General features: G+C 49.1%; 2 protein-coding genes across 3 annotated transcripts; one reads left to right on the forward strand and one right to left on the reverse strand.

Annotated features, from left to right (window-relative positions):
• Positions 1-299: 299 nt before the first annotated feature.
• Positions 300-17,512, reverse strand: PLEKHJ1 (pleckstrin homology domain containing J1). Of its 2 annotated transcripts, none has more exons than XM_037384617.1 (6): positions 17,363-17,512; positions 7,506-7,573; positions 5,746-5,812; positions 4,153-4,243; positions 3,892-3,955; positions 300-3,237 (listed from the first exon to the last, which is right to left on the reverse strand). In XM_037384617.1, exons 1-6 carry the CDS (start codon positions 17,454-17,456, stop codon positions 3,172-3,174), a joined length of 450 nt encoding a protein of 149 aa, XP_037240514.1. In that variant the 5' UTR covers positions 17,457-17,512; the 3' UTR covers positions 300-3,171. The 2 variants fall into 2 exon arrangements, with proteins under 2 accessions (XP_037240514.1, XP_037240513.1); XM_037384616.1 differs by having other exon boundaries at positions 3,892-3,985.
• Positions 17,513-17,567: 55 nt separating this feature from the next.
• SF3A2 (splicing factor 3a subunit 2) lies at positions 17,568-23,991 on the forward strand. Its single transcript, XM_037384562.1, has 9 exons — positions 17,568-17,618; positions 18,759-18,929; positions 19,430-19,501; positions 19,826-19,872; positions 20,556-20,665; positions 21,812-21,861; positions 22,169-22,309; positions 22,804-22,872; positions 23,507-23,991. Exons 2-9 carry the CDS (start codon positions 18,804-18,806, stop codon positions 23,837-23,839), a joined length of 948 nt encoding a protein of 315 aa, XP_037240459.1. The 5' UTR covers positions 17,568-17,618; positions 18,759-18,803; the 3' UTR covers positions 23,840-23,991.
• The last annotated feature ends 560 nt before the right edge of the window (positions 23,992-24,551 follow it).

Raw genomic sequence — 24,551 nt, forward strand, 5'->3', positions numbered from 1 at the left:
CGGTGGCTGTAACGCTTCCCAAGCTCGTTCACCCTAAGAGTCTTAAAACAGGGTGAAGGCGCTGCTTCACCGCGGGCTTGCGTGGCTCTAGGCAGGTTCTGGCAGCTCCTCTCCCTGAGCACGTCCCTCACTCGAGCCACTGCCGTTAGCAAAAAGCCTCTCAATAAAATCCCACTGCAGGGCTGTGGGCAGCCGCCTGCCTTCCCCACACCGCTCCTCCTCATAGGACCGATGGCGCTGGGTGCAGCCGCCCCTCCTCAGCCAAGGCTCTGGTTTCTTAGAACAGCTCTGACTGCCACCAAGATTAAAACAAGTTTTTATTGGAAATGTTCACTGTATAAAAGAGAAATGGCTTCAGTATGCTTTCAGGGAGCCTGTACGCAGCACTCGCTGCAACAGGGCACTGAAATACAAAAAGCACAGTGACCGGAGTGTGAAAAATGAACAATTATTTATAAATCACCAGCAGTTGATGCAGGTCTCAAAGTACCGTCTTCCCTTACTCCTGAAACCAAACCCAGTGTCCTAATGCTACTCTAGAAGTTGATCTAACCGAGTTACCGGGCCTGCCGCTGGCCCCGTAACTCTTCACAGCATTTGTCTTACATTCAGTTAAGAAATGCCATTGTCGCCTCTTAAATAAGTGTTGGGATTCTCTCTTGCTCACCCAACTGTTCCCCGTAACACCTGGATAAAATGCCCATTTGACGTACAGTGAAGAAGAAGTGGGTGTCAGCTCTACCTCTAGGAGAGGATGCGAGCACATCTGGGAAGAGCACATCTGGGAAGGCACGGGGCTGAGAACCCTTTGCTGGCTACCGGTGGTGGCCAGCAGGCACGAGCGCCTCGCCGCAGCACCAGAACCTTGCTAGGAGTGACCCAGCATCTGCCACATTCCCAGAGTTTTGTTCCTATCCCGGCTGACTTTGCATATTGAAGAATCCCTAATGCTGCACCCTGGGGAGCCGGGTTTGGACGTGGCCGTTCTGCCCCTGGAACTGGCTGGCAGCACTGGGGGACGTGTTGGCCGCAGACAAGCCAGGGCTGAAGCCACAGTGCAGCGGGACCTGCCGTGGGGACCTGCGGCTGCCCAGCTCAGCTCGCGCTGTGAAGAGGAAAGAGTGGCTGCCAAGCCCCGTGCGTCCATCCATCCTCTCTTGAGTGACCAAAGTCCCTTTTTCACAGTAAGTAAAAGCTGCTGCGCACCCCACCAGCGTGTCAGGACCATGCCCTGGCACTGAGGTAAAGCAGAGCAGGCTTGGGAGGATTAAAATGCACTTGAAAGTCATCTGAGGACACTAATTCTCTAAAGCTCAAGCTCTTGTGTGTTCCTGATTTTAATCCCTCCTTGCAGCTTCCACCAGTTGCCATCTGTCTTCAAAACCGCCGGGTTTTCTGCTTCCCCCCGCCCTGCCCTCGGCTCCCTACACAGGACAGCTGCCCCTCTGCTTATTTTGGTAATTTCTGGAGCAAGCACCTGGAACAACTGAAGGGAAAGGGAGTGTTTGGGGAGGGAAAGGAAAAAAATCTTGGCTTTGAGATTAAACATGAAGCATCAGTGACATCTGCCGCACTCCTGGTACCCAGCAGCAGGAGGTCAAGAGGGGAGGCCAGGCCACTGAAGCTTGCAATACGGGCTCTCATTCCGGCATTAATTCCCAGCCGAAGAGGAAGAGACCTCACGCTTCCCTTCAAAGCCAGGTATGGAGCAGGCTCTGCCCCACCTCACTTACCGCCCGCTGGGAGCGGCGCAGCCCCCCCGCCAGCTAGCAGGAACAAAGCTGGGGGCCACACCCCCCCCCCCCCCCCCCCCCCCCCCCCCCCCCCCGCTCAGGCCAAGCCTTCCTGCTGCATGTACCTGCCCCAGTGGCAAGTCAAGTTCCTTCTGTCATCAGCCGCCTGACAGCATCACCTGGGGCCTTTCCTGGAGCTTTTCCTGGTCTAGTTCCAGGGGAGCTGCAGGGGTCAGGGAACTGGGTCTCCTGAAGCCCTGGGTGCGGGTGGGGGGAGCGTCCTTCTGTCCCTCATCGCTGGGCAGTTTTTGCAGAGCCTTGAGGAAAGACACTGTCCCCAACGCTTCTCCCGAGGTTACGGCAGCCGTGGGGAAGGCAGCCCAGCTTCCCTGGCAGCTCTGACCTTGGCACACAGTTTTCTGGTCCTTCCCTTTGAATACTCCCAAAGGGGAGAAAAGCTGCAGCTCAGGGAACGAAGGGTTTAGGCCCGGCTGTCACAGCTCCCTGGGTTTAACTTCTGCAGCCCCTGAAGCTCAAACATCCAGCCAACGTGGAGCAGTTCCCTCTTTACAAACCTTCCATCTGGCTTTCCTCTGGGAAGCCGGAATAACTGCACAGCTTGGCCCAGCCCCCGGCACGGCAGTGGGGAGGCAGGATCTCTCAGCCCTCTCTCAGCTCCCTTGTGCTTTGCAGCTTTGTCTAACATGTTTGTGACAGCGCTCTAATGCTCTGCAGCTTCACCAAGCCTCTAGGAATTAGCACCGCCTGCTCCAAGAAGGGAAAGGAAGAAAACAACCCCCAGAGGCAGGCGCCAGTGGACACAACACAGGGCAGTGGGTGTCCCCCATCAGCTGGCCCCGTGCTGAGCCCCCCCGCGTTAATGGAAGGCTTCCCACTCCTCCTGGCTCACAGCTTGGCCATCAGGCTCTGGGTTTGGGCAACCAAAATGGCTTTGTGATGAACAGAGGAGGGCGTGACAGGGTTAACCCTGCACGCACAGCCCTGAAACGGTGGGAGCATCCTCTTACAGCAAGGGGATGAACAACCAACCCTCCATGGCTCCCTTGGGAAGATCCTGAGCAGGAATGGCTGCATAGCTCCTGCAGGAGGGACAGGGAGGAAGAGGAGGGCTAGAGCTGCGGGAGCTCTGCACTGCCCCCTCCTCTGCTCTCCCTGGGAGCCAGGGTGGTTCCACGCCTGCTGTGTCAGCAGCGGTTCCGACTGGCTGCCTCCACAGCTGGGGCAAGTGGGAATGTGCAATGAAATCCCTTTAAAAAAAAAAAATCATACAAAATTATTTGGCTAATAAATTAAAAAGTCACTTGGTCACTGCTGTGGGGAACTGCTGCTGTTCTTCCCCGGGGTGGGGGGGGGGGCTTGGGGGTGACCCTCCGGGGTGAGCCTGGGGCCAGAAGCTCGGTCAGCCCAGGCGAGGGATTTACTGCTTGCGTGTTCCCAGCTGGAAGCGCGCTTCCTCAGAGATCCCGTACTGCTCCAGGGGGTCCTGCGGCAAGAGCACAGTGAAGGCGCCAGTGAGATGGGGGGCCGGTGGGACCCTCCCTCAACCAGCCTGTGGGCTGGGGCTGGGTGCCGATCCCCATCATGTGCCGGATTTACCCCGATCCCCATCATGTGCCGGATTTACCCCGGCTCAGCCCCCAGCTGCTGTTTCTGGTACAGCAAGTCAAGCAGCCCTCAGGGAGGATGCAGCAGATACCCAAGGTTATGGGCTGCATTCCGGCCACGCTGGCACAGGAGAGCTGCAGCCACCTCGGGCAGGGATGCTCCAGGGAGCCTGGCAGGGTGTGCGCCGCATCGCTCCGAGCTGGCCAGGCCTGCCTGCGAGCTCTTCCAGGGAGCTGCTGGGAGTCTGGACCAGCCCTGTCCAGCTACAAACCTCGGGCCACTCCGCCACGGGAGGAGCGCACGCACGAGGGTCAGCGCTGAGTACGACAACACAGGCTGCTCGGCAGGGGAACTCTCGGGTCTGGCCGTGGAGACCACAGCGTCAGGAGCTGCCTCACTGCGGGATCTTTCACACAGATGGTGGCAAAGAGCCTTGCGCAGGGCAGCTGGCAGCAGCACCCGAGCACCCCAGCCCCTGCTCCAGCCCAAACCCATCGGTCACCACTGGACAAGCCGACATCGAGGGACTCACCTTCCCTGTCATTTTCTGGATCTCATTCCGGTAGAAAATCAAGCTCCTCCTCATGAACTCGTAGCTGTAAGACAGGAACGGACCGTGCAGCAGGCTTAGCAGAAAAGGATGTGGAGAAGTTTCAGATGCTATTTAGAGCTGAAGGGAAGCTTGCTTGAGAGGAGGTGACCGCTCTCCTCCCTGGGTTCACCACAAGCTGATCCCAGAAAATAAGCGGCACAGACTGCACAAAGCAGACCTCGCACCAGCAGCACAGCTTACCTGGCTCGCTTGAGTGCCTCGATCCACTCCTGACACTGCTCCTCGCTGTCACATTCAAAGCAGTATTTCCTCTCCGGCTCCTCAACGAAACCTGCCAGGGACAAGGAAAAGGCTTAAGGGAGGTCCCAGCAGAGCTGCCTGCGCTCCACTGCCTCCCCCCCAGCCCCCCCAGCTGCCAGGCCACAGTTAGCGTCTTTGTTTGACTGAGACAATCCCTGACCAAGCTGGTCACCCCCACCTCTGTCCCCTCCACCCGGGGTGGCTCCTGGCTGGCCCCGAGCAACTGCCTGCCAGCCTGGAGCAGCCAACGACTTCAGAAAGAGCAACTTCTCAAAATGACCTGGAACTGGACTGGGCCAACACGGCGAGATTCGGGACCAAAACTCCCTGAGCTTCCTTGCAAACTCTCACCAGAGATTTCCTAATCAAAGTTGAAAACGGCCCCAAGGAAGGGATTTTGCTATAGGCAGAGGGCAGCCATCAGAGGAGTTAAAACGCACTCGGAGAAAGCACTGACCTGTCTTTGCTCAAGGCTTTTGGGAGTTTGGTACTGGGCACCGTGGAAAGCAAGTCCCCATGCAACTCCAGTTCTTTACCAAGACAGAATCAGGACATCTAATTAATTACACTGTCCCTGGAGCGCTGCTCTTTAGTGCACAGTCCACAGAGATCTAGGCTGCTGCTGCGAAATAACTGGGTCAGACAGCACCAAACCCCTCAAGGCTGCCATGCAGGACACAACTTGCCACCAACTGCCGTTGCTTTTAACAATTTTCTCAGGAATCCTCATTCACCAGAGCTCCCAACAGTCCTAAAGCCCCAGAAATTCGAGGTGTGGTGCTTCGAGAGATTGGTATGTTCAGGCTCTTTGAGGGTCCTTTGGAGACAGGGAGAACACCACCTCTCCCGGCTAAAGGAGGAGCCGAGGCTCTGCACAGGAAAGCAGCTGTGCCCAACAGCCAGGCCAAAAGATACGGGGATGGCCTTGGAGAAACATCCTGTTATTTTTGCCACATACCTCTCACACAATGATTAGTTGTTGGATGAAAGGCTGCTTACAAAGGACGACACACCATGAGCCAGCTGGAGCCAGGGCTATCAACACAAGGACAAACAGTGTGCCGGGAGGGCTGGTGCTAGATTAGCCCGACAGATGGTTTATCTGAGGCTCGGGTTTGTTGTTTTGTTTTTTTTTTTTTTTGATAAAATGCACTAGCACAGAAGCAGCAATCTGTTGATACCAAACCCTCCCAGAGAGGGATTTCCACAAGCCCTGAGCTGTGGTCTCTCTGTCATTGCTGCTTCCCTCCTCGCGTGCAACTGTGCAAATCCCACAGGCTGTTCCAGCCAGCAATGGAATACCGCTGGGCTCGGGATGGGGCTCGGCAGAGTAACAGCTGGCAGCTGAGGGGAAGGGCTCGGCAGCCCTGACACCCCCCCCCCCCGCCCTCGAGGGGCAGGAGGGCTCGGCAGCCCTGACCCACCTCACTGTTAGCATAGGGGAAAGCAGGAACTAAGGAGCAAAACATTTCCTTTCACGTAGCGCTATTTGCCGTGCAGGAAACGCACAGGGAAAGCACAGGCAGAACTCACTGATGGAGAAGACGTTGTCCTCCTCTTTGGTGATCCTGCAGTGCTCCAGCAGCAGAGCTCCAATGGGCTGGAAAAGACCCAGTGAGAGAATTTAACCAACATTGTCTACCGGTGCGGCAGCGCTCTGAACCCAGGGGTTTGCCTGGTGGCTTTTAAGCAAGTTTCATAACCTGGCGCTACTTAAAATTCAGTCTAATTGCAGGAATGTTCCATGTTCTTTTAATCGACCTTTTTGTGTCCACTGACGTGCTTCACTGTCTTACCTGTAACGCTTTGCACACGTTCATTTCTACTTGCTCAGATTCAGCCTGGGCTTTCGCATTCGTTTCTGTGATGCAAAGGCAGCCCAGTTGTTTACTTCCTCGCTCAGTAAATCAAACGAAGATGAAATATTTAACATGACACGCAGAACAACTCACACCAGACTCGGCAAGGGCAGTCCTGAAGCTTTGCAAGAGGTTGAGAACAGCGTGGTGACAGACTAGAACAGCTCAGGATAAGCAGACAGGCGGTAGGCAGGCACTGTTTGTTCGCCAGTGCACACTGAGCAAGGACACGAGAACCAACCGGTGATATCACAAAAGCAACGCACAAGCAAATTCTTTTGTCCAAGCTAAACAAAATGAGAGAGGCCAATAAGGCAGCAGGGAAGATACTGAAAATCCTGGTTTACCACCTATTTTTGGCACAACGGCTTTACATCCGCACACCCTCCACCTACCTGCTGAACTATTTCTGATACGTTTCAGAACATCCTCTCCCCTCCATCAGAACACACATGTGAGTGCTTACAAAAAAACACCAGAAAAGGAGAGAGCAGAGCAGCCCTGGGCAGCAGCGAAGGCACCGCGCCGTGTCCTCAGGACCTCGGCCCACGCTGGGGGGGAGCCCCAGCCCAGCCTGCACACAGACACGTGCCGGGGCAACTGCTCAGCACCTTGGACCCCCTGAGAACTGCAGCTGCGGCTCTAGCAAAGCAGCGATTAGCGCCTGCAGTCTGGCAGAAGGGAGAAAAGGGGTTTTCTGAAAACAGGAGCTTGGCCATTATCAGGGTAAAATATTTATGATGGACTAAATCTAAAAACACCACTAAAAGCTTTCTGGTTCCTTTGTTTGCAGCACCAGCATGCACACAGCACCTTTCTTCAGACATATTACTAAGATTGCTTTTACACTAATTTCCTAAGAAGAGATTCTTTACCAACAAGTTATCACAGGCTTCGTTAAAAACGAGCAGATCTCAGTAGTGGCAAAGCCAGAAACAGAACCCAAAGGTCCTGTCCATCACTTCTTTTTTTTCTAGCCCCGAGCAGGACTTCTGCATGCCCAAAATAACCACACTGGCAGGGTATGGCCACAAAAGCTTCCCAGTAACAGCGTGCATTGGGTGCAAGTAACATTCATGTAATAAAAAAGAAGAAACGCTGCTAATTCTCTTCCTGGGAGAGCAAAAGATAAGCTTCCCCTCACAGTTTGGCATGATCAAAAAAAAAAGTCACAGTCTTCACCCTTTGCAGTTCTGAGGTTGTGTTTAAAAGGTTTGTTCCAAGCTCAGTGGAGAAGCACCCGGGTGTGTTAAGAGGGCAGCGCTGCTTCTCCCTGCTATGAGTGTCCACTGAGTTGATGGAAGAGGGAAAGTGGGTGCGCGGTCCTGACTCTGGCAGCCTGTTACCACTTTACAAAGGCGCCACCATCAATGCACAGAAAAAGACAGAGAGGGAGGAAAACAACCAGCACGACCACCAGAGCAGGTTCCGTACCTCTGCTTCGTCTGTCCGGAAGTAGAAGAGAAAGTTGACAACAAGCTTCACCAGGCGTTTCTTTAACACTGTAAAGAAAAAAAGAGCATTGAGGGTGTGGAAGGGCCAAGCTGGCCGGCATGGAGGGGGGCAGAGGGGAGCCCTGGCCACCCCCCAGCACGACGCCGATTCAACCACCCCTACAGGGAAGCTCCGGTTCAGTTCAGACTTTTGCTCCCAGAGCCCCCCAGCCCGCTGCTGCCACAGGCTGAAAAGTCATTTGGCCGCTTCTCGGGTGGCTTCTGGGCAGGCAGAGCCCAGGGCACCGCGGCACTGGCAGGTGGATGATGCAGCCGACATGGCCGGCTGGGCCCAGCGAGCGATACGCATGTGGGGGGAGCCCCGGGGCTGCCAGCACGGATGTCACCTCTGAGGGGCAAAGCTGTGGCGGCGGGGAAGAGACCTGGGGTCAGGCAATGAGCTGCCCAAACGCTCCTTCCCCTGGGCTTGTTACAAATATTGTAACTAATAATTACATTATTAGTTAGAATTAGCAACCACATTTGATTATATTGAAACACATTTGATCTTATAGAGTTATTTCAATAGGAATATAAAATTATAAGAAACATTTTAGTGGAGCTTTGTATTGTAATCATTGGTGGCCTCTGTATACATTGGAAGATCAGGAAAAGTGGCCCATGAATAGGACACTGAATTATAACACTATTCTGCAGTTAATGCTGTTCTGTAAAAGGGAGGGGAAATGGAGTGAAATGCCGTATGTGGATTTGTTCTTAGGAATAAATCAGTGTGCCTTGCGTAGAGCGGAAGGGCATTGGAAAAAAGATTGTCCTAAGAATAGGAATGTTCAGCAGGAGATAGCCAAAGTAATGGTTTTAGATGATTGAAGGGGACCGGAGGGGAACCCAGCTGAGCCTCCGGTTATAATTAAGCTGGGAGAAAAAGAAGTTAAATTTTTAGTGGATACAGGAGCGACATTTTTGGTATTAAATACCTGTAAAGGAAAAATTGGAGCAAAACCAGCCAATATAATAGGAGCAACAGGGAAAGAAGAAAACAGGCCATTCCTGCAACCCCTGGATTTGAAATTTGGAAATAAGATAATTACACATGAATTCTTGTATGTACCAGAATGTCCGATACCCTTGTTAGGAAGGGATTTGTTATCCAAATTAAATGCACAAATTGTTTTTGAGGAAGGAGAACTTTTCTTGAAAACACCTGAGTCAAAAACGGGAGAAATCCTGATGATACAAGAAAAAGTAAAGGAGCAGGAAACCCCACCAGAGGTGGATTTGGCAGTGATCCCTACAGTATGGGAAGCAGCTACTCCTTGAGAACCGAAACTAGCAGAGCCTGTCAAAACAGACTTAAAGGAAGGTGCAGGGACAGTGAAAATTAAGCAATATCCAATCAAACCAGAAGTGAGACAGGAACTAAAGAAATTGATTGACAAACTTGTGGAGTATCAAATTTTGGAAGAATATGAATCCGAGTATAATACTCCTATTTTACCAGTGAGAAAACCTTCGGGTGACTATAGGCCGGTGCAAGACTTGAAAGCAGTAAATCAAATAGTTAAGGACATTTATCCTGTAGTAGCAAATCCTGATACGTTGTTAACAGCGTTAAAGGAGACTTATCAGTGGTTTACAGTGCTTGATTTGAAAGATGCTTTCTTTTGTATACCTCTGGAAAAGGGAAGCAAAAACTGTTTGCTTTTGAATGGGAAAATCCACAAACTGGGCGAAAGATGCAGTTAACATGGACAAGATTACCCCAAGGATTTAAAAACAGTCCAACCATTTTTGGAAACCAGCTGGCAAAGGAACTTGAGATCTGGAAACAGGACAAACCGCTACAGAAGAAAGGTTTACTTGTATACAGGTGACTATCGATCTCTTGAATTGCCTGGGACTAAATGGGTACAAGGTATCCAGGAAGAAAGCCCAAATAGCCCACCAGACTGTGGTATATCTGGGTTTTGCAATTCCAAAAGGACAACGACAGTTAGGAAAAGATCGTAAAGAAACCATTTGCAGTATACCTGAGCCGAGAAATATTCATGAACTCAGAGCCTTTTTGGGAATGACAGGGTGGTGTCGCCTTTGGATTATGAACTATGGGCTAATAGCTAAACCGTTGTATGAGGCTCAAAAGAATTCTCCCTTTGTATGGGACCCACAACAGCCAAGAGCTTTTGTAGAGTTAAAACGTGCCTTAATGTGTCTGTGCCTGCTTTGGGACTCCTGGGTTTAACCAAAGATTTTCAGTTGTTTGTTCATGAAAGGCAACACCTTGCACTGGGGGTGTTAACTCAGAAGATAGGAAGCTGGAAACGACCAGTCAGGTACTTCTCCAAACATTTATCATCAAAAGGAAGTTTTACAATTATTGCAAGCAGTTCAGAGACCAGGTCAAGTAGCAATCACGCACTGTAAGGCACATCGAATCGGGAATACAAAAATAATTGCTGGAAATAATTTGGCTGACAAAACGGCAAGAAAGGTAGCAAAGGAACAAGCATTACAGATGGCAGTAATTCCTCCTAAAACAGTAACCCTTCCCAGGGAAAAAACAAGATATTCAGAAGAAGATGAAACTCCTAATGGACAAGTAGTAATTCCACCTCTTCCGATGAGAGAAGTAATCTAAACAAGACATCAGGAATATCACTGGGAATCAGAAGCCTTAGTAGCTTCTTTACGGAAACAAGTAGTATCAGTTAAAATGTTAGGATTAGCCAAAATGATAACTGCAAATTGTGAAGTATGTTTGAAAAACAACCCAGTGATTAAGAAAAGAGTCCAACTAGGTACGTTAAAATCTGGCACAGAACCTGGAGATTATTGGCAAGTAGATTTCTGAGAGTTACCTAGACAAAATGGGTACCGGTACATCTTGGTGGGGGTTGATACTTTCACAGGATGGCCAGAAGCCCTTCCCTGTCGCACCACACAAGCAAAAGTAGTGGTGAAGTGGTTACTAAAAGAAATAATTCCAAGATTTGGAGTTCCTATTGGAATTTCTTCTGACAGAGGTCCACACTTTGTTGCCGAAATAGTCCAAAGTATTCGCAAAATATTGGGTATTACTTGGGATTTACAGGCGTCCTGGAGGCCACAATCTAGTGGAAAGGTAGAAAGGATGAATCAGACTTTAAAAAGACAAGTAAGTAAAATTTGTCAAGAAACTAATCTAAAATGTCCCTAAGCGCTTCTTTTGGCATTATTATGAATTGGAGTGGAGTGAATTAGCCAAAGAGCGGACCCTCAGTCAGTCCTTAATAATTATTATATGGAAAGTCATATGAGTCTCCAGAACCAAATCCAAACATGCATGTAAAAGGAAAGCAAGATGTGTATAACTATTTGCTTTCTCTAGAGAAAACTTTGGCTGCGATTCAGAGTGCAGTAATTTGGAATAGACCTTTATCCCTGGAAAACTCAGTGCATGACTTTCAACCAGGAGACTATGTCTATGTGAAGACGTGGACCTCCGAACCTTTGCAGGAGCGCTGGAGGGGACCTTTCCAGATCCTGTTAACCACTTTTACAGCTATCAAGATTGCAGAATCAGACGCTTGGATGCATTATACTTGGGTGAAGAAAGCACCTACTCCGTGGAAGATTGTTAACTGTGGTCCAGAAACTTTAAAACAGACTCTGAAACATGTCTAATTTATCGTATCAGCTTTTGATAGTTCTTTGGATTTTATGCTGGAAAGTAGTGCTGGTAGGATCATGGGCTGACTTGGTGGATAGGAACAAAAGACAATTAGAAACAGAACAAGTGATTAACATTCCCAAACAGATGTTTGAGGAAAATTTGATGTTAGGATTGATTAAAGGATTTGCCAATTTGCAAAATGTTACGAAGATTACTGCTTGTTTACCAATACCGAGGGCAGTAGGTGAATCTATTCCATGGGGAATTTAAACTATGAATCTGACCAATCTGGAACACAAAACCGAGACCACTTACTGTGAAGAAAGGCCAGTGACTCAATGAACAAGTACAGGTTATCAGAAAACAGTGGAAGTTGCCAGGTAAAGAAACAGATTGTAAAACTACTGAATTATGGTTTTATAACAGGATCCCGACCTAGTGCCATAGCTCGAGTTCTTCTTCCTGGGGGTCCAAATCCCCAGTTAGGATGGTGTTCATATGACGAACAACTTAAAACCAATGTGAGCAAAATATCATGGAATGGAAGTGTACCAAAACTGGCCAAGGTATGCAATCAGCAGAACAATGGGACTCAATATGGTCCATGGCCATATTTTCTCAATTCCAGTACCTGGCCAGAACTCCTTGGTGTTTCACCTGGGAAGGAAAAGCTTCTGCAGTTTTACCCTCAGTCAATGATAAAGCAACTTCATCAACAGAGAAGGAGAATAAAATAGTGCCATGGTGGAAATGTGAAAAGGTGTATGATTGCAGCAATGCAGAATTAATAATTCAAAGAATTCCTCCTTTGGCAGCTGCTCTAAAATATGGTTGGTTTTGCTGAGGTCTTAAAAATACTCTCAATTTAACCAGCGCCTTTACACCCAGAAGAGGAACTCTGTTTAGTTGCAGAAAATCTACTATTCAAAGTCCAGGACATTTAGTTTGGGCATTAAGTGACGGAACCTGGACAACTCATTTACCATTAGATGGTAAGGTGAAACAAATTACTTCAGGCATGCCAGCATTGTGTCCGATTTGGAAAAGATCACCATTTAAAGGACCCTTGGAAAGTTTGAAATTAAAATGAGTGGTGATACTTGGAATGAACCATCAACCAGAGTAAAAATTGTCTGGGCTCTTGAATCACTTTTGAATCCTATAGCATCATATAGAAATAGAGAATGGCTTTATCAGTGAACAGGTCAAGTAGACAAGTTAGCAAACATCACCAAGAAAGGGTTTAAGGAATTGAATATACAGTTACATGTGACTCCCAGGATGACCTTACAAAACAGAATGGCATTAGATATGCTTTTACTTAAAGAGCATGGGGTATGCGGATACTCAAAGATAAACTGGACTACTGCTGTATTCACATTCCAAATGTCACCCGAGATGTGGAACATGATCTGGAGTTACTGGGTAAAAATGGAAAGGAAACAGAATCAATTCGAGAAAATATGTCAGAAGATTAGCTAGGAAATATTTTTAGGATGGACTCTAAGCTCTTTGATACAGTCCATAATCAAAACTTTGTTTCTGTTACTGACTGTCTTTCTGATGATCATGCTGCTATATGCCTGTCTGAAGAAACAATTTACCAACAGAATTGCAGTTAATCGCATGATCATGAGAGAAGTACTGATTATGGCACCAGAATACAATCCACCACCAAAATATGCTGAAACAAATGCTATGTAAATAATGTGAAAGTATTGAAATAATTTTCAACGCTTTCAAAGCGGGAAAATGTTACAGATTCATTATTAGTTAGAATTAGCAGCCATATTTGATTATATTGAAATATATTTGATCTTATAGGGTTATTTCAATAGGAATATAGAATTATAAGAAATATTTTAGTGGAGTTTGTGTTTGCACAACAACTGACAGCTACTATGAAATCCTTTGTACAGCCCTGTACCACGGCTGAAAGAGTAGGTCAGAATCACCTAGTAGGAATGATTAGAACTTAGATAACAGACTTGAGATTAAAGACGATTGGATACAGTACTTACGTAGGAGAATGCATTGAGATGTCAAAATGTAGAATTAATGGGAACTGGGGAGGGTAGACTGGAACAACCCGTGGAAGAGGTGGAATTACCACTTGTCCATTAGGAGTTATCCACCATCCAGCTAGGTTTTTCTTAGCATTTAGTAACTGACCTAATTTGTCATCTTCTGAATATCTTGTTTTTTCCCTGGGAAGGGTTACTGTTTTAGGAGGAATTACTGCCATCTGTAATGCTTGTTCCTTTGCTACCTTTCTTGCCGTTTTGTCAGCCAAATTATTTCCAGCAATTATTTTTGTATTCCCGATTCGATGTGCCTTACAGTGCGTGATTGCTACTTGACCTGGTCTCTGAACTGCTTGCAATAATTGTAAAACTTCCTTTTGATGATAAATGTTTGGAGAAGTACCTGACTGGTCGTTTCCAGCTTCCTATCTTCTGAGTTAATACCCCCAGTGCAAGGTGTTGCCTTTCATGAACAAACAACTGAAAATCTTTGGTTAAACCCAGGAGTCCCAAAGCAGGCACAGACACATTAAGGCACGTTTTAACTCTACAAAAGCTCTTGGCTGTTGTGGGTCCCATACAAAGGGAGAATTCTTTTGAGCCTCATACAACGGTTTAGCTATTAGCCCATAGTTCATAATCCAAAGGCGACACCACCCTGTCATTCCCAAAAAGGCTCTGAGTTCATGAATATTTCTCGGCTCAGGTATACTGCAAATGGTTTCTTTACGATCTTTTCCTAACTGTCGTTGTCCTTTTGGAATTGCAAAACCCAGATATACCACAGTCTGGTGGGCTATTTGGGCTTTCTTCCTGGATACCTTGTACCCATTTAGTCCCAGGCAATTCAAGAGATCGATAGTCACCTGTATACAAGTAAACCTTTCTTCTGTAGCGGTTTGTCCTGTTTCCAGATCTCAAGTTCCTTTGCCAGCTGGTTTCCAAAAATGGTTGGACTGTTTTTAAATCCTTGGGGTAATCTTGTCCATGTTAACTGCATCTTTCGCCCAGTTTGTGGATTTTCCCATTCAAAAGCAAACAGTTTTTGCTTCCCTTTTCCAGAGGTATACAAAAGAAAGCATCTTTCAAATCAAGCACTGTAAACCACTGATAAGTCTCCTTTAACGCTGTTAACAACGTATCAGGATTTGCTACTACAGGATAAATGTCCTTAACTATTTGATTTACTGCTTTCAAGTCTTGCACCGGCCTATAGTCACCCGAAGGTTTTCTCACTGGTAAAATAGGAGTATTATACTCGGATTCATATTCTTCCAAAATTTGATACTCCACAAGTTTGTCAATCAATTTCTTTAGTTCCTGTCTCACTTCTGGTTTGATTGGATATTGCTTAATTTTCACTGTCCCTGCACCTTCCTTTAAGTCTGTTTTGACAGGCTCTGCTAGTTTCGGTTCTCAAGGAGTAGCTGCTTCCCATACTGTAGGGATCACTGCCAAATCCACCTCTGGTGGGGTTTCCTGCTCCTTTACTTTTTCTTGTATCATCAGGATTTCTCCCGTTTTTGACTCAGGTGTTTTCAAGAAAAGTTCTCCTTCCTCAAAAACAATTTGTGCATTTAATTTGGATAACAAATCCCTTCCTAACAAGGGTATCGGACATTCTGGTACATACAAGAATTCATGTGTAATTATCTTATTTCCAAATTTCAAATCCAGGGGTTGCAGGAATGGCCTGTTTTCTTCTTTCCCTGTTGCTCCTATTATATTGGCTGGTTTTGCTCCAATTTTTCCTTTACAGGTATTTAATACCAAAAATGTCGCTCCTGTATCCACTAAAAATTTAACTTCTTTTTCTCCCAGCTTAATTATAACCGGAGGCTCAGCTGGGTTCCCCTCCGGTCCCCTTCAATCATCTAAAACCATTACTTTGGCTATCTCCTGCTGAACATTTCCATGCCATCAAATCCATAACTGAAAAAGGCACTTTCACATAGACTGGCCCATTGTTACCAACTCCCTGTCGCACAGGAGCTATTGCTTGTGTCTGCTGTAGAGTTCTCCGGGAAACGGGGGTATGAATTACAGTCTTGGACAGTCTCTCCTCCACATCCTCTATTCCACTACTCTCCGGTTCCTCCACCTGCTCCTGTTCCCTTAATTCTCGACCCCGATTCCTTTCCTAGGAGGGGATATATCTAATTCTGTTCCTTCATCAATTTCAGAGGCAATTCTGTTCTTCAAACAGTCCTTCCCAATCTCAAAAGGCTGAGCAACATTTTTTCACTTCCTTGTTATCAGAAGATATAGCCATTACAAAATTATCTCTAATATTTAGCTTACATTCATCCTGCCAATCCTTTCTTTGTCTTAAGTAAAAGAACAAATCCACATATGGCATTTCACTCCATTTCCCCTCCCTTTTACAGAACAGCATTAACTGCAGAATAGTGTTATAATTCAGTGTCCCATTCATGGGCCACTTTTTCTGATCATCCTTACAGCCATGCTCACACTTTTCCACAATCGTTACTTTAAACAAAGGTATATAACACAGTATTACACACTTCTTAATTTCTCCTCAATACACAATCAAAAGTAAACAATTCTGTAACACAAAAATACCCTTCTAACTTCTTGTTAGAGGTGCTACCTTAGAGAACACTATAGCATACAGGTTCTCTTGTCTCCGCTGTTGTCCAACCCTGCAATAACTTCTGCTTATGACTCACGGGCAGACACCTAGGCTTCCACTTCCACAAGGATCCTTTAGTCCAACCCTGCGCAGCTTTCACCACGTCTGACAAGCAGACAAATGCAGTGGGAGTCTAACCCACTTACTACAATTACAAAAAAAGAAGTGTCTTACCAAAATCCAGGGAACGTCGCGAAGAGCCTTACGGATCGGGGATCGATGGGTATCCCCGAGAAATCCTCGGTGCCAGCTGGAACCGATCAGGTCCCCGACTCCTCCGGTCCCCTTCAGCGAGGTCCCATCTGGGTCGCCAAAAAATGTTACCGAGATCTCGGAATGAAGAACTTATCGACACCAATGTGATGCAGATAAGCAGACACTTCTTTATTGATGGCCAGGTGCGTGAGTGAGTCCCCTCACAATCAACGCACACCAAGCTTCAAAATCATACACCATATATAAAACTTATTCATACATATTCATTAAGTATTTATGCATAAACATAATATTTCCCCAAAATCATCAACATACTCTCCTCCCGTGTCTCATTCTGCGCAGTAAAGATTAGAAAGATCTAGAAATGGGTCTGGGGTACTATTTGGGTAGGTGGTACATGAGTAGGTGGTCCAATCTCCCCCTGCTGGAATTACCTTTTACTTAAGGTAACTGTTTCTTGGCAGGTAACTACAGGTTGTTCCAGTCTACCCTCCCCAGTTCTCATTAATTCTACATTTTGACATCTCAATGCATTCTCCTACGTAAATACGTAAATACTGTATCCAATCATCTTTAATCTTAAGTCTGTTATCTAGGCTCTAATCACTCCTACTAGGCGATTCTGACCTACTCTTTCAGCCGTGGTACAGGGCTGTACAAAGGATTTCACAGTAGCTGTCGGTTGCTGTGCAAACACAAACTCCACTAAAATATTTCTTATAATTCTATATTCCTATTGAAATAACTCTGTAAGATCAAATGTATTTCAATATAATCAAATACGGTTGCTAATTCTAACTAATAATAGATTTGTAACACGGCTGCACCCCACCAGTGCCCCTACTCCGGCCCCCCACCCCTGCCCCCTCCCCCCAACACTAGATGCCACACCTGGTGCTCCCCAGCCCTACAGCCCAGTCCTCCCAGTCTGACCCCAGTCCTCCCAGTCTGACCCCAGTCCTCCCAGTCTGACCCCAGTCCTCCCAGTCTGACCCCAGTCCTCCCAGTCTGACCCCAGTCCTCCCAGTCTGACCCCAGTCCTCCCAGTCTGACCCCAGTCCTCCCAGTCTGACCCCAGTCCTGCCCACCCCACGCAGCCAGTTCTCCCACCAACCCCGCCCAGCCCTCCCAGTCCTGCCGTGCTCCTGCCCTCACTTTCCCAGTCCTAATCCCCCAGTACCACCAGCGCAGCCCCCCAGGAGGCCCAGCTCTCCCAGTCCCCCTGCAGCCCCGCCTCCCAGCCAGGCCAGGCCAGGCCTGCCCCCCGCCTCCCCCCAGCGCCCCCCCCTTACCGCTCCCCTTCTTGGGCACCCGCATCAAGATCTCGGCCGCCTTCTCGGCGGGCTGCCGGGCCAGGGAGAGCAGCTCCCGCTCGTTGTACCTCATGGCGAGCCCCCGCCGTCGCCTAGTGCCGCCCCATCGCCCCCGCCGCCCCGGAAGTGCTCCCGCCCGACCCGGAAGTGGCTGCCGCGCGCCCCGGAAGCAGTGCGCCGGAGGGGGCAGCGCGCACGCGCGGCGCGGGAGCGGGGAGCGGGGAGGTGCGCGGAGGTACGGCTCGGGGGGGGGGAGGGGGCCCCGAGGGCCTTGTCGGGGGCTGGGGGGGCGTTTGGCTGCCCCTGAGGGGTGAGGGGGCGGCGAGCCTCGCTGAGGGGCGCTTGGGGAGCGTTTGGGGGGCTTTGGCCCTTGATAAGGGCTTGGGGCGGCGGGGGGGGGACTTCGGCCCCTACTGGGAGGCTGGCGGGGTGTTTGGGGGGCTGATCCTTGCTGAGGGGCTGGGAATGGTTTGGGGGTGTTGACCCCTGCTGAGGTGTTGAGGAGTGTTTGGGGAGGGGCTTTGGCCCTTGCTGAGGGGCTGGGGTTTTTTTTTTGGGGGGGGGGGGGTTGGCCCTTGCTGGGGGGCGTTTGAGAGGGGCTTTGGCCCTTGCTGGGGATCTGGGGGTGTTTGGGGGGGAGGGCTTTGGCCCTTGCTGAGGGGCTGGGGGTGTTTTTTTGGGGGGGGCTTTGGCCCTTGCTGGGGGGTGTTTGAGAGGGCTGGCCCTTGCTGGGGGTATGAGGGTGTTTGGTGGGGGCTTTGGCCCTTGTTGGGGGCGTTTGAATGTGGCTGTTGCTCCTGCTGAGGGGCTGGGGGTCTCTGGCCTTTCTTGATCCTTGATGGGGGATTTGTATCCATTTGTGTATCCCATTTGTGAGGGGGGGGCTGGGGAGCCTCTGACCCTTGCAAAGGGTCTGAGGCTGCATGGGGGTGGCTCTAGGGCCTGGGGGGGGCATTGGGTGGGAGGGCAGCACCAAGCCGTGGTGATGGAGGTGGGCTTTGGCCCACAGCAAGTTCTGGGGTGGAGGTGGAGGGCTGGAGGCTCCTGTTTGAGAGGGGTTGGGGGGGAGTCGCTGTGGGGCTGCTGAGCCTCACTGGGGCCCAGCTGAGCTGGCAGAGGAGCGGAGCTCTGCCTAGAAGCAGCGCCTGAGGAGATGGGAAGGTCTCTGGGGGCTTATTTTGGATCCTTTTACTTCTACTCGACTTACCTACTCGACTTACAAGTCAGGGCGTACAAGACTTGCACCATTTGAGATGGTGCTGCGTGGCGTTTGCTGTGCTCGTCTCCTGTCCTTGCTGGTGGCTCTCAGCGCTGGGAGCTCCAGGTTAGGAAAAGCGTTAGTCATCACTGATGTTGCTTTTCCTCATTTTTCCAGGCTCTGCCTTTCTCTGTGAGCAGCTGAACCACAGAAGGCCCCATCATGGATTTTCAACATCGTCCTGGAGGTAAAACTGGAAGCGGAGGCGTAGCCTCTGCCTCGGAAAGTAACCGAGACCGCAGGGAGCGGCTCCGGCAGCTGGCTTTGGAAACCATCGACATCAACAAGGTGAGCCTTGGCCTCTGTGTGCCGAAGGAAGAAAAGACACGGGGCTCCCGTCCTGCAGGCTGCTGTGGGGGTGGGTTTAGAGCTTTGCCTGGGTGAAACGGCTTGGAGGGTGGGAGATTTAGCGAAGAGCTGTGGCTTGGGATGAAATGCTTCTGTTGCTGGTAGTGTGGGAGTTCAATGAGAAACATTTCTGGCGGGGCTTACTGGGGAGGTGCCAGCCCTTGGGTGTTCAAGTAGCTGTTACTATGTTATTTTTTGGTCTTCTGGAGCATGGCGGGTATCTTGCTGTCCCTACGCTGCAGTCGGGTGTGCTGTCACCAGTTAACAAAGCTCCTGTTGTTTCTTTCTATCTTCATAGACCTAAAGCAGTGTTGTACTGTTCATTTAAATCAATGAGTTCTGTCCTGCTGCTGCAGGAAGAATTTGGCAGTATTTTGATTATTCTGCTGGTTTGCCATGTATTTTTTTTTGGTAACTCTTTAAAATATTTCTCTTTGTAGGACCCTTATTTTATGAAAAATCACTTGGGCTCTTATGAATGCAAGCTTTGCCTCACACTGCACAACAACGAGGTGAGTTGGACTGCTGTCCGTCGAGCTCGGTGGCAGTGATTTTAGAGTAATAGTAGCTTCAAGTGCAGGAACCTGGGAAGTGCCTGATGCCCGAGTGCCGAGGGGATGGTGAGTGGGTGGTGGCTTGTCTGCGTTACACCTGTCAGTTTATGACAGTTCAGCAGTTGAAAGCAACCTGCAAATTTTGAGTAAGATTCCTCTCTGCTCAGGATTAAAATACCTTTGTCAGTGGGTGATATAGTCTCTCCTCTGTGACAAGAATCTTTCAGTGCAGGAACAGTCCTGTATCCACTTAACTTTCTTCTGCCTTGCTTTTTATTTCAGGGAAGTTACTTAGCACATACCCAGGGGAAGAAGCATCAGACCAATTTGTAAGTCGTTCTCCACTCCAGCTTTGTTCTCCATTACCAAAGCACTTGACAGTTACGGTTGTGTTCATCTGTAGATCTTGAACTCCATTACAGAGCAGCACACTGTGCTAGAATGTTCTTGCACTGTGTATGTTGCCTGGTAAACAGCCTGGCACTAGCCAGTGGGTACAGCCTAGGTCTGCTCCAAAAAATGGTGCTGGCAAGCTCCAGTTGGAGCTCAAGTTCAAAGCCAGTTGTGGGATTTCTGAAGGAAAGGGGAGGAAGAATCTTAAAAGCAGATTGTCTAGTGAGAAGGATCTGGTTTTGTGAATACAGGTGGGAAGAAGTCTGTAAGTTTTATGTGAAGAAATCCAGTTTGTGTTGGTTTAGGTGACTGGTTTGTGGGTTTTTTCTTTTTTATTTCAAGAAATCTTTTCAAATCCATTTGTGGAGACAGGCATTAAGGTCAGCTTGGGGGTGGATAAGATAATTGAGATGACAGCCTGTAGTGGGGGGGAAGGCATGGGTAGAACCGGCCTGTAGTGGTGCTTGTGGAAGACAAACAGCAGGTTTTCCTGGCCTGCTTTCTGTGAGGCCCTGAATATTCTGTGGTAAGGGATTCAAACTGCTGCTGGTGTATTCGTTAGAAACAAACGCAGCTAACCGAACCTTTCCAATTTGGTACATTTCAAATGAATCTGCAGGGCCCGTCGAGCTGCCAAGGAAGCTAAGGAAGCCCCTGCCCAGCCCGCACCAGAAAAAGTCAAAGTGGAAGTGAAGAAGTTTGTGAAAATTGGACGACCGGGTTACAAAGGTACGTTGGGGCTGTCTGCCACAGGAGATGCCTAACGCCTGCTGGAGCTTGCCTGAAGTGCAGTGCTGTGGATGTGAATTATTAATTAGTCTTTTTAGCAGATCTCTCCATGGATAAGATACGGGCTTATCTCCTGATGTCCTTTATTGTTTAAATTACCCATGAAACATCTCTTTATTGCTGACAGTCGAATGAGAACCATTTTAATAATAGATTGGTATGTCTCAGTCTTTCAGCTCTTATTAGAAGTCACGCAGGAGATGCTGCTGTTTCAGTCTCTCTTCTCCTTTTATTGTGCCGTACCATCTTTCACTAATGCTCATAAATCACTCATCATGTGTATAGCTCAAGTTTTTTCTCCGAACCCCCTGTTGTTTTGTTATGGCCTTCAGTACAAAACTTGCCTTCTTTATCTCACAGCTGTGGTCTCTGCAGTGCACGGTGTCTTTGCCCCGCAGCAGCTGAATTTCCACAGGGATCTTTAGAATTGTAGAGTTGTTTAGGTTGGAAAAGACCTTTAAGATCATCAAGTCCAATGGTAAAGCCAACACTGCCAAGCCCACCTTGAAACCATGTCCCTGAGCACCACATCTACATGTCTTTTAAATACCTCTGAGGATGGTGACTCAGCCACCTCCCTGAGCAGTGTGTTCCGATGCTTGATAACCTTTCCAGTTAAGGAATTATTCCTAATATGAAACCTAAACCTCCCCTGCTGCAACATGAGGCCATTTCCTCATGGCCTGTCACTTGTTACCTGGGAGAAGAGGCTGGCCCCCACTTGCCCACAGCCTCCTTTCAGGGAGCTGCAGAGAGTGAGAAGGTCTCCCCTGAGTCTTCTTTTCTCCAGGCTGAGCACCCCCAGTGCCCTCAGCCACTCCCCATCAGACTGGTGCCCCAGCCCCTTCCCCAGCCCCGCTGCCCATCTCTGGACATGCTGCAGCACCAAAACATCCTTCTGGAAGTGAGGGGCCCAAAACTGAACACAGTAGTAGCTCTGGTTACAGACAATGTGGCATTTTGTTTGATAGATGGGAGAAAAATCTTGTAATGTGGCATTGCTGGAAGCATTGTGTGTTTCCTAGGGCAGAAATAATGTTGCTCTAACGCTGCTGTGTGATGTACTGAGCTTTATTTTCTTCACAGTGACCAAACAGAGAGATCCAGAAACAGGCCAGCAGAGCCTTCTCTTCCAGGTAAGGGCACTGTGAAAATTCTTGGTGTCTGGGTTATCCAAGTGAAAGTGCTGCTAAATGAGCAGCTCTTTGCAGGATCCATGAAAGAAAGAACTAATTAAAAAAAGCCTTTACCTTCCTAGTCCTCTGCTGCTGAAGGTGTCAAGCAAATCCATGACCATAGTTGTCAAGCTGTTTGCTTTGGTGGCCCTGAGTTTTCTGTTCGGAGCTGCTCTCTCAATACGCTTCGTAGTCAAGGGGGTTGTTTTGTACAAAGGGGGAACAAGAAGGGGATGTTCTCCTCAATGCTGTAATCACACCCCAACAGATTGATTATCCGGAGATCGCAGAAAGTATCATGCCTCGTCACCGGTTTATGTCAGCCTACGAGCAACGGATTGAGCCCCCCGACAGACGCTGGCAGTACCTTTTGATGGCAGCAGAGCCCTACGAAACCATAGCTTTCAAGGTAAGGTTTGGGATTTGGGCAAGATCCATTGTTTTCCAAGACACTTAATTCCCATTGAACGTTATTAGAGACTTGGATTCTAGCCTCTAGGGGGTTAATGGAGTGGAAAAGGGGTGTTGAGAAGACATGACTGGAAGTCATTAAACCCTGCTGAGAATCAGTGGAGACTCTGGCATGAAAACTAGGCTGTGTGCTGAGCTCTGGGGAGCCGCTGAATTCTCGCTGTCTGGCACAGAAAGGAACCTTCTGGGCTTTGCTCCTCAGCCTTTGTGCAGATGTTAAGAGAGGGGTTTTTGCCAGCACACTTGTCCTTGACCGATAGGGAAGTAACTTAATTCTTTCCTGCCCCCATCTCTATCTAATAACATCCGAGACGAGCGCATCTCACAAGGGCCTGGAATAACTGTGCTTATCTTGCGGGCCGTGGTGCTCAAAAGGGCCATTGAGCTAATCTGGGGGTGCTAATAATAGCTCCTTATCCTCTGATGTTGCAGGTGCCAAGCAGAGAAATCGACAAAGCAGAAGGAAAGTTTTGGACCCACTGGAACAGGGAAACCAAGCAGGTAGCTGAAGCACAGTGATACCTTCCTGAAGGGTGAAAGAGGGAGCATGAGGACAGAGCAGCTCGCGGGGAAAGGCAGTGCGGGAAGATCAGCACATGCCAGTGACATCCATGCTGCCTTTGATGCTAAAATCCTCATCCCTTCAGTGCAAATGTGCAGGGGCTCCTCCTGACAGAAAGATCTTCCTGTGTGTGATCTTTGTGAGGATTTAGGTGGGAGGACAGCATGCCGGGTCGCTGTCAGCAGCAGCAGAACGGTGCATAAGTGTGTGACACCGTGCCCTCTCTGTGGCTCCTCGCTGCGTGTTTCCTGCACGCAGCTGTCTGTGGTGAGCCGGCGGCGTGGAACTCACTGGGTAGCGTGTGTGAGAGCAGGGGACGAATGCAGTGGGGGTACTGACCCCATCGCAGATAGCTTGGTGCTTAAAGAGGTTCTGGAGGAGTTAAAATCCTGGGCAGGACTGGTCTGAGTTGTGAGTGCTGCGGGGTGGGAAGGCAGGCAGCACCAGTGAAGGTAACGGGCCGGGGGAGATCCAAGCTGTGTTGTGGGAGGCAGAGCGCAGCTGTCCTGTGGTGGCACAGAGTGGTCCTGAGGATTAATTGTTCCCTTCTCTTTGCTTTTCTCCCCTCCCCAGTTCTTCCTTCAATTCCACTTCAAGATGGAGAAGCCACCAGCTCCCCCAAACCTCCCTCCAGGGCCCCCAACAGTGAAGCGGCCACCTCCGCCTCCACTGATGAACGGCTTGCCCCCCAGGCCACCTCTGCCAGACTCCATGCCGCCACCTCCTCCAGGAGGCATGACCCTGCCTCCCATGCCTCCCTCTGGACCAGTGCCGCCACCCCCGGTGCCACCTCAGTTGCCACCAGCGCCTGGTGTGCCCCCCCCGGCTCCTTTGCCACCCATGATGAGGCCACCTCTCCCCACCGAGGGACCAGGCACTATCCCCCCTCCGCCTCCCTCCAACTGAAGCCCCTCCTGGACTCAGTCCTGCTGGACTCCTCTAGCTCGTATCTTTTTATATGCAGATCACGACTGATTCAGAGAATTATTTCTGGTTTGTATGCCTGTGAATCTGACTAAACCCTGTAGGTTCATTAAAAGGTTTTTGATTTTCCTTTCTCTATGTTTTCCCATGTTTTGGTTAGAAATGGTGCCCTGTGTTCACTTTCTTTAGCCCTTGGATAGATAAAACATTCCCCGTCCGGTTACATTTTGGAAATGCTCCAAAGAGGAGGCAAAGGATTGGAAGTCTCTGGGCGCCTCGCTTCCTCCTGACTGAGCAGCGACATCGAGCTCCGCTCAGCTGCGTTGGCTTCACTTGCTGCCCCTTCTTAGGCTGCTTGATGTGTAGCCCATAAATTACCAGTTAATCAGTTGCTATTCAACTGAAATCCTTGATTAAGCTGTTCATTCAGGGCTGGGGAGACTTGTCATAGAGATGTGGAAAGGATTCTGTTACTGCATCACCCATACCCGCAGCGGCGGGCAGAATGGGGGGCGAGCAGAATTTTCTAAATTCAGCTTTTTCTGTCTTCCCGCTAAATGACGGTTGCAATTGGGAAGGCGTCACTCCTGCTGCATTTGGAAACCTTTCCCCTCCCGGTGCCGGAGCGCTGTGCCGTAGCTCAGGTGTTGGCAGCTGGAAGCTGGAAACATTTCTCCTGAGGAAATTGGTTTGG

This window comes from Falco rusticolus, chromosome 4 (genome assembly GCF_015220075.1).
Source record: "Falco rusticolus isolate bFalRus1 chromosome 4, bFalRus1.pri, whole genome shotgun sequence".
NCBI classification, from domain to species: domain Eukaryota; kingdom Metazoa; phylum Chordata; class Aves; order Falconiformes; family Falconidae; genus Falco; species Falco rusticolus.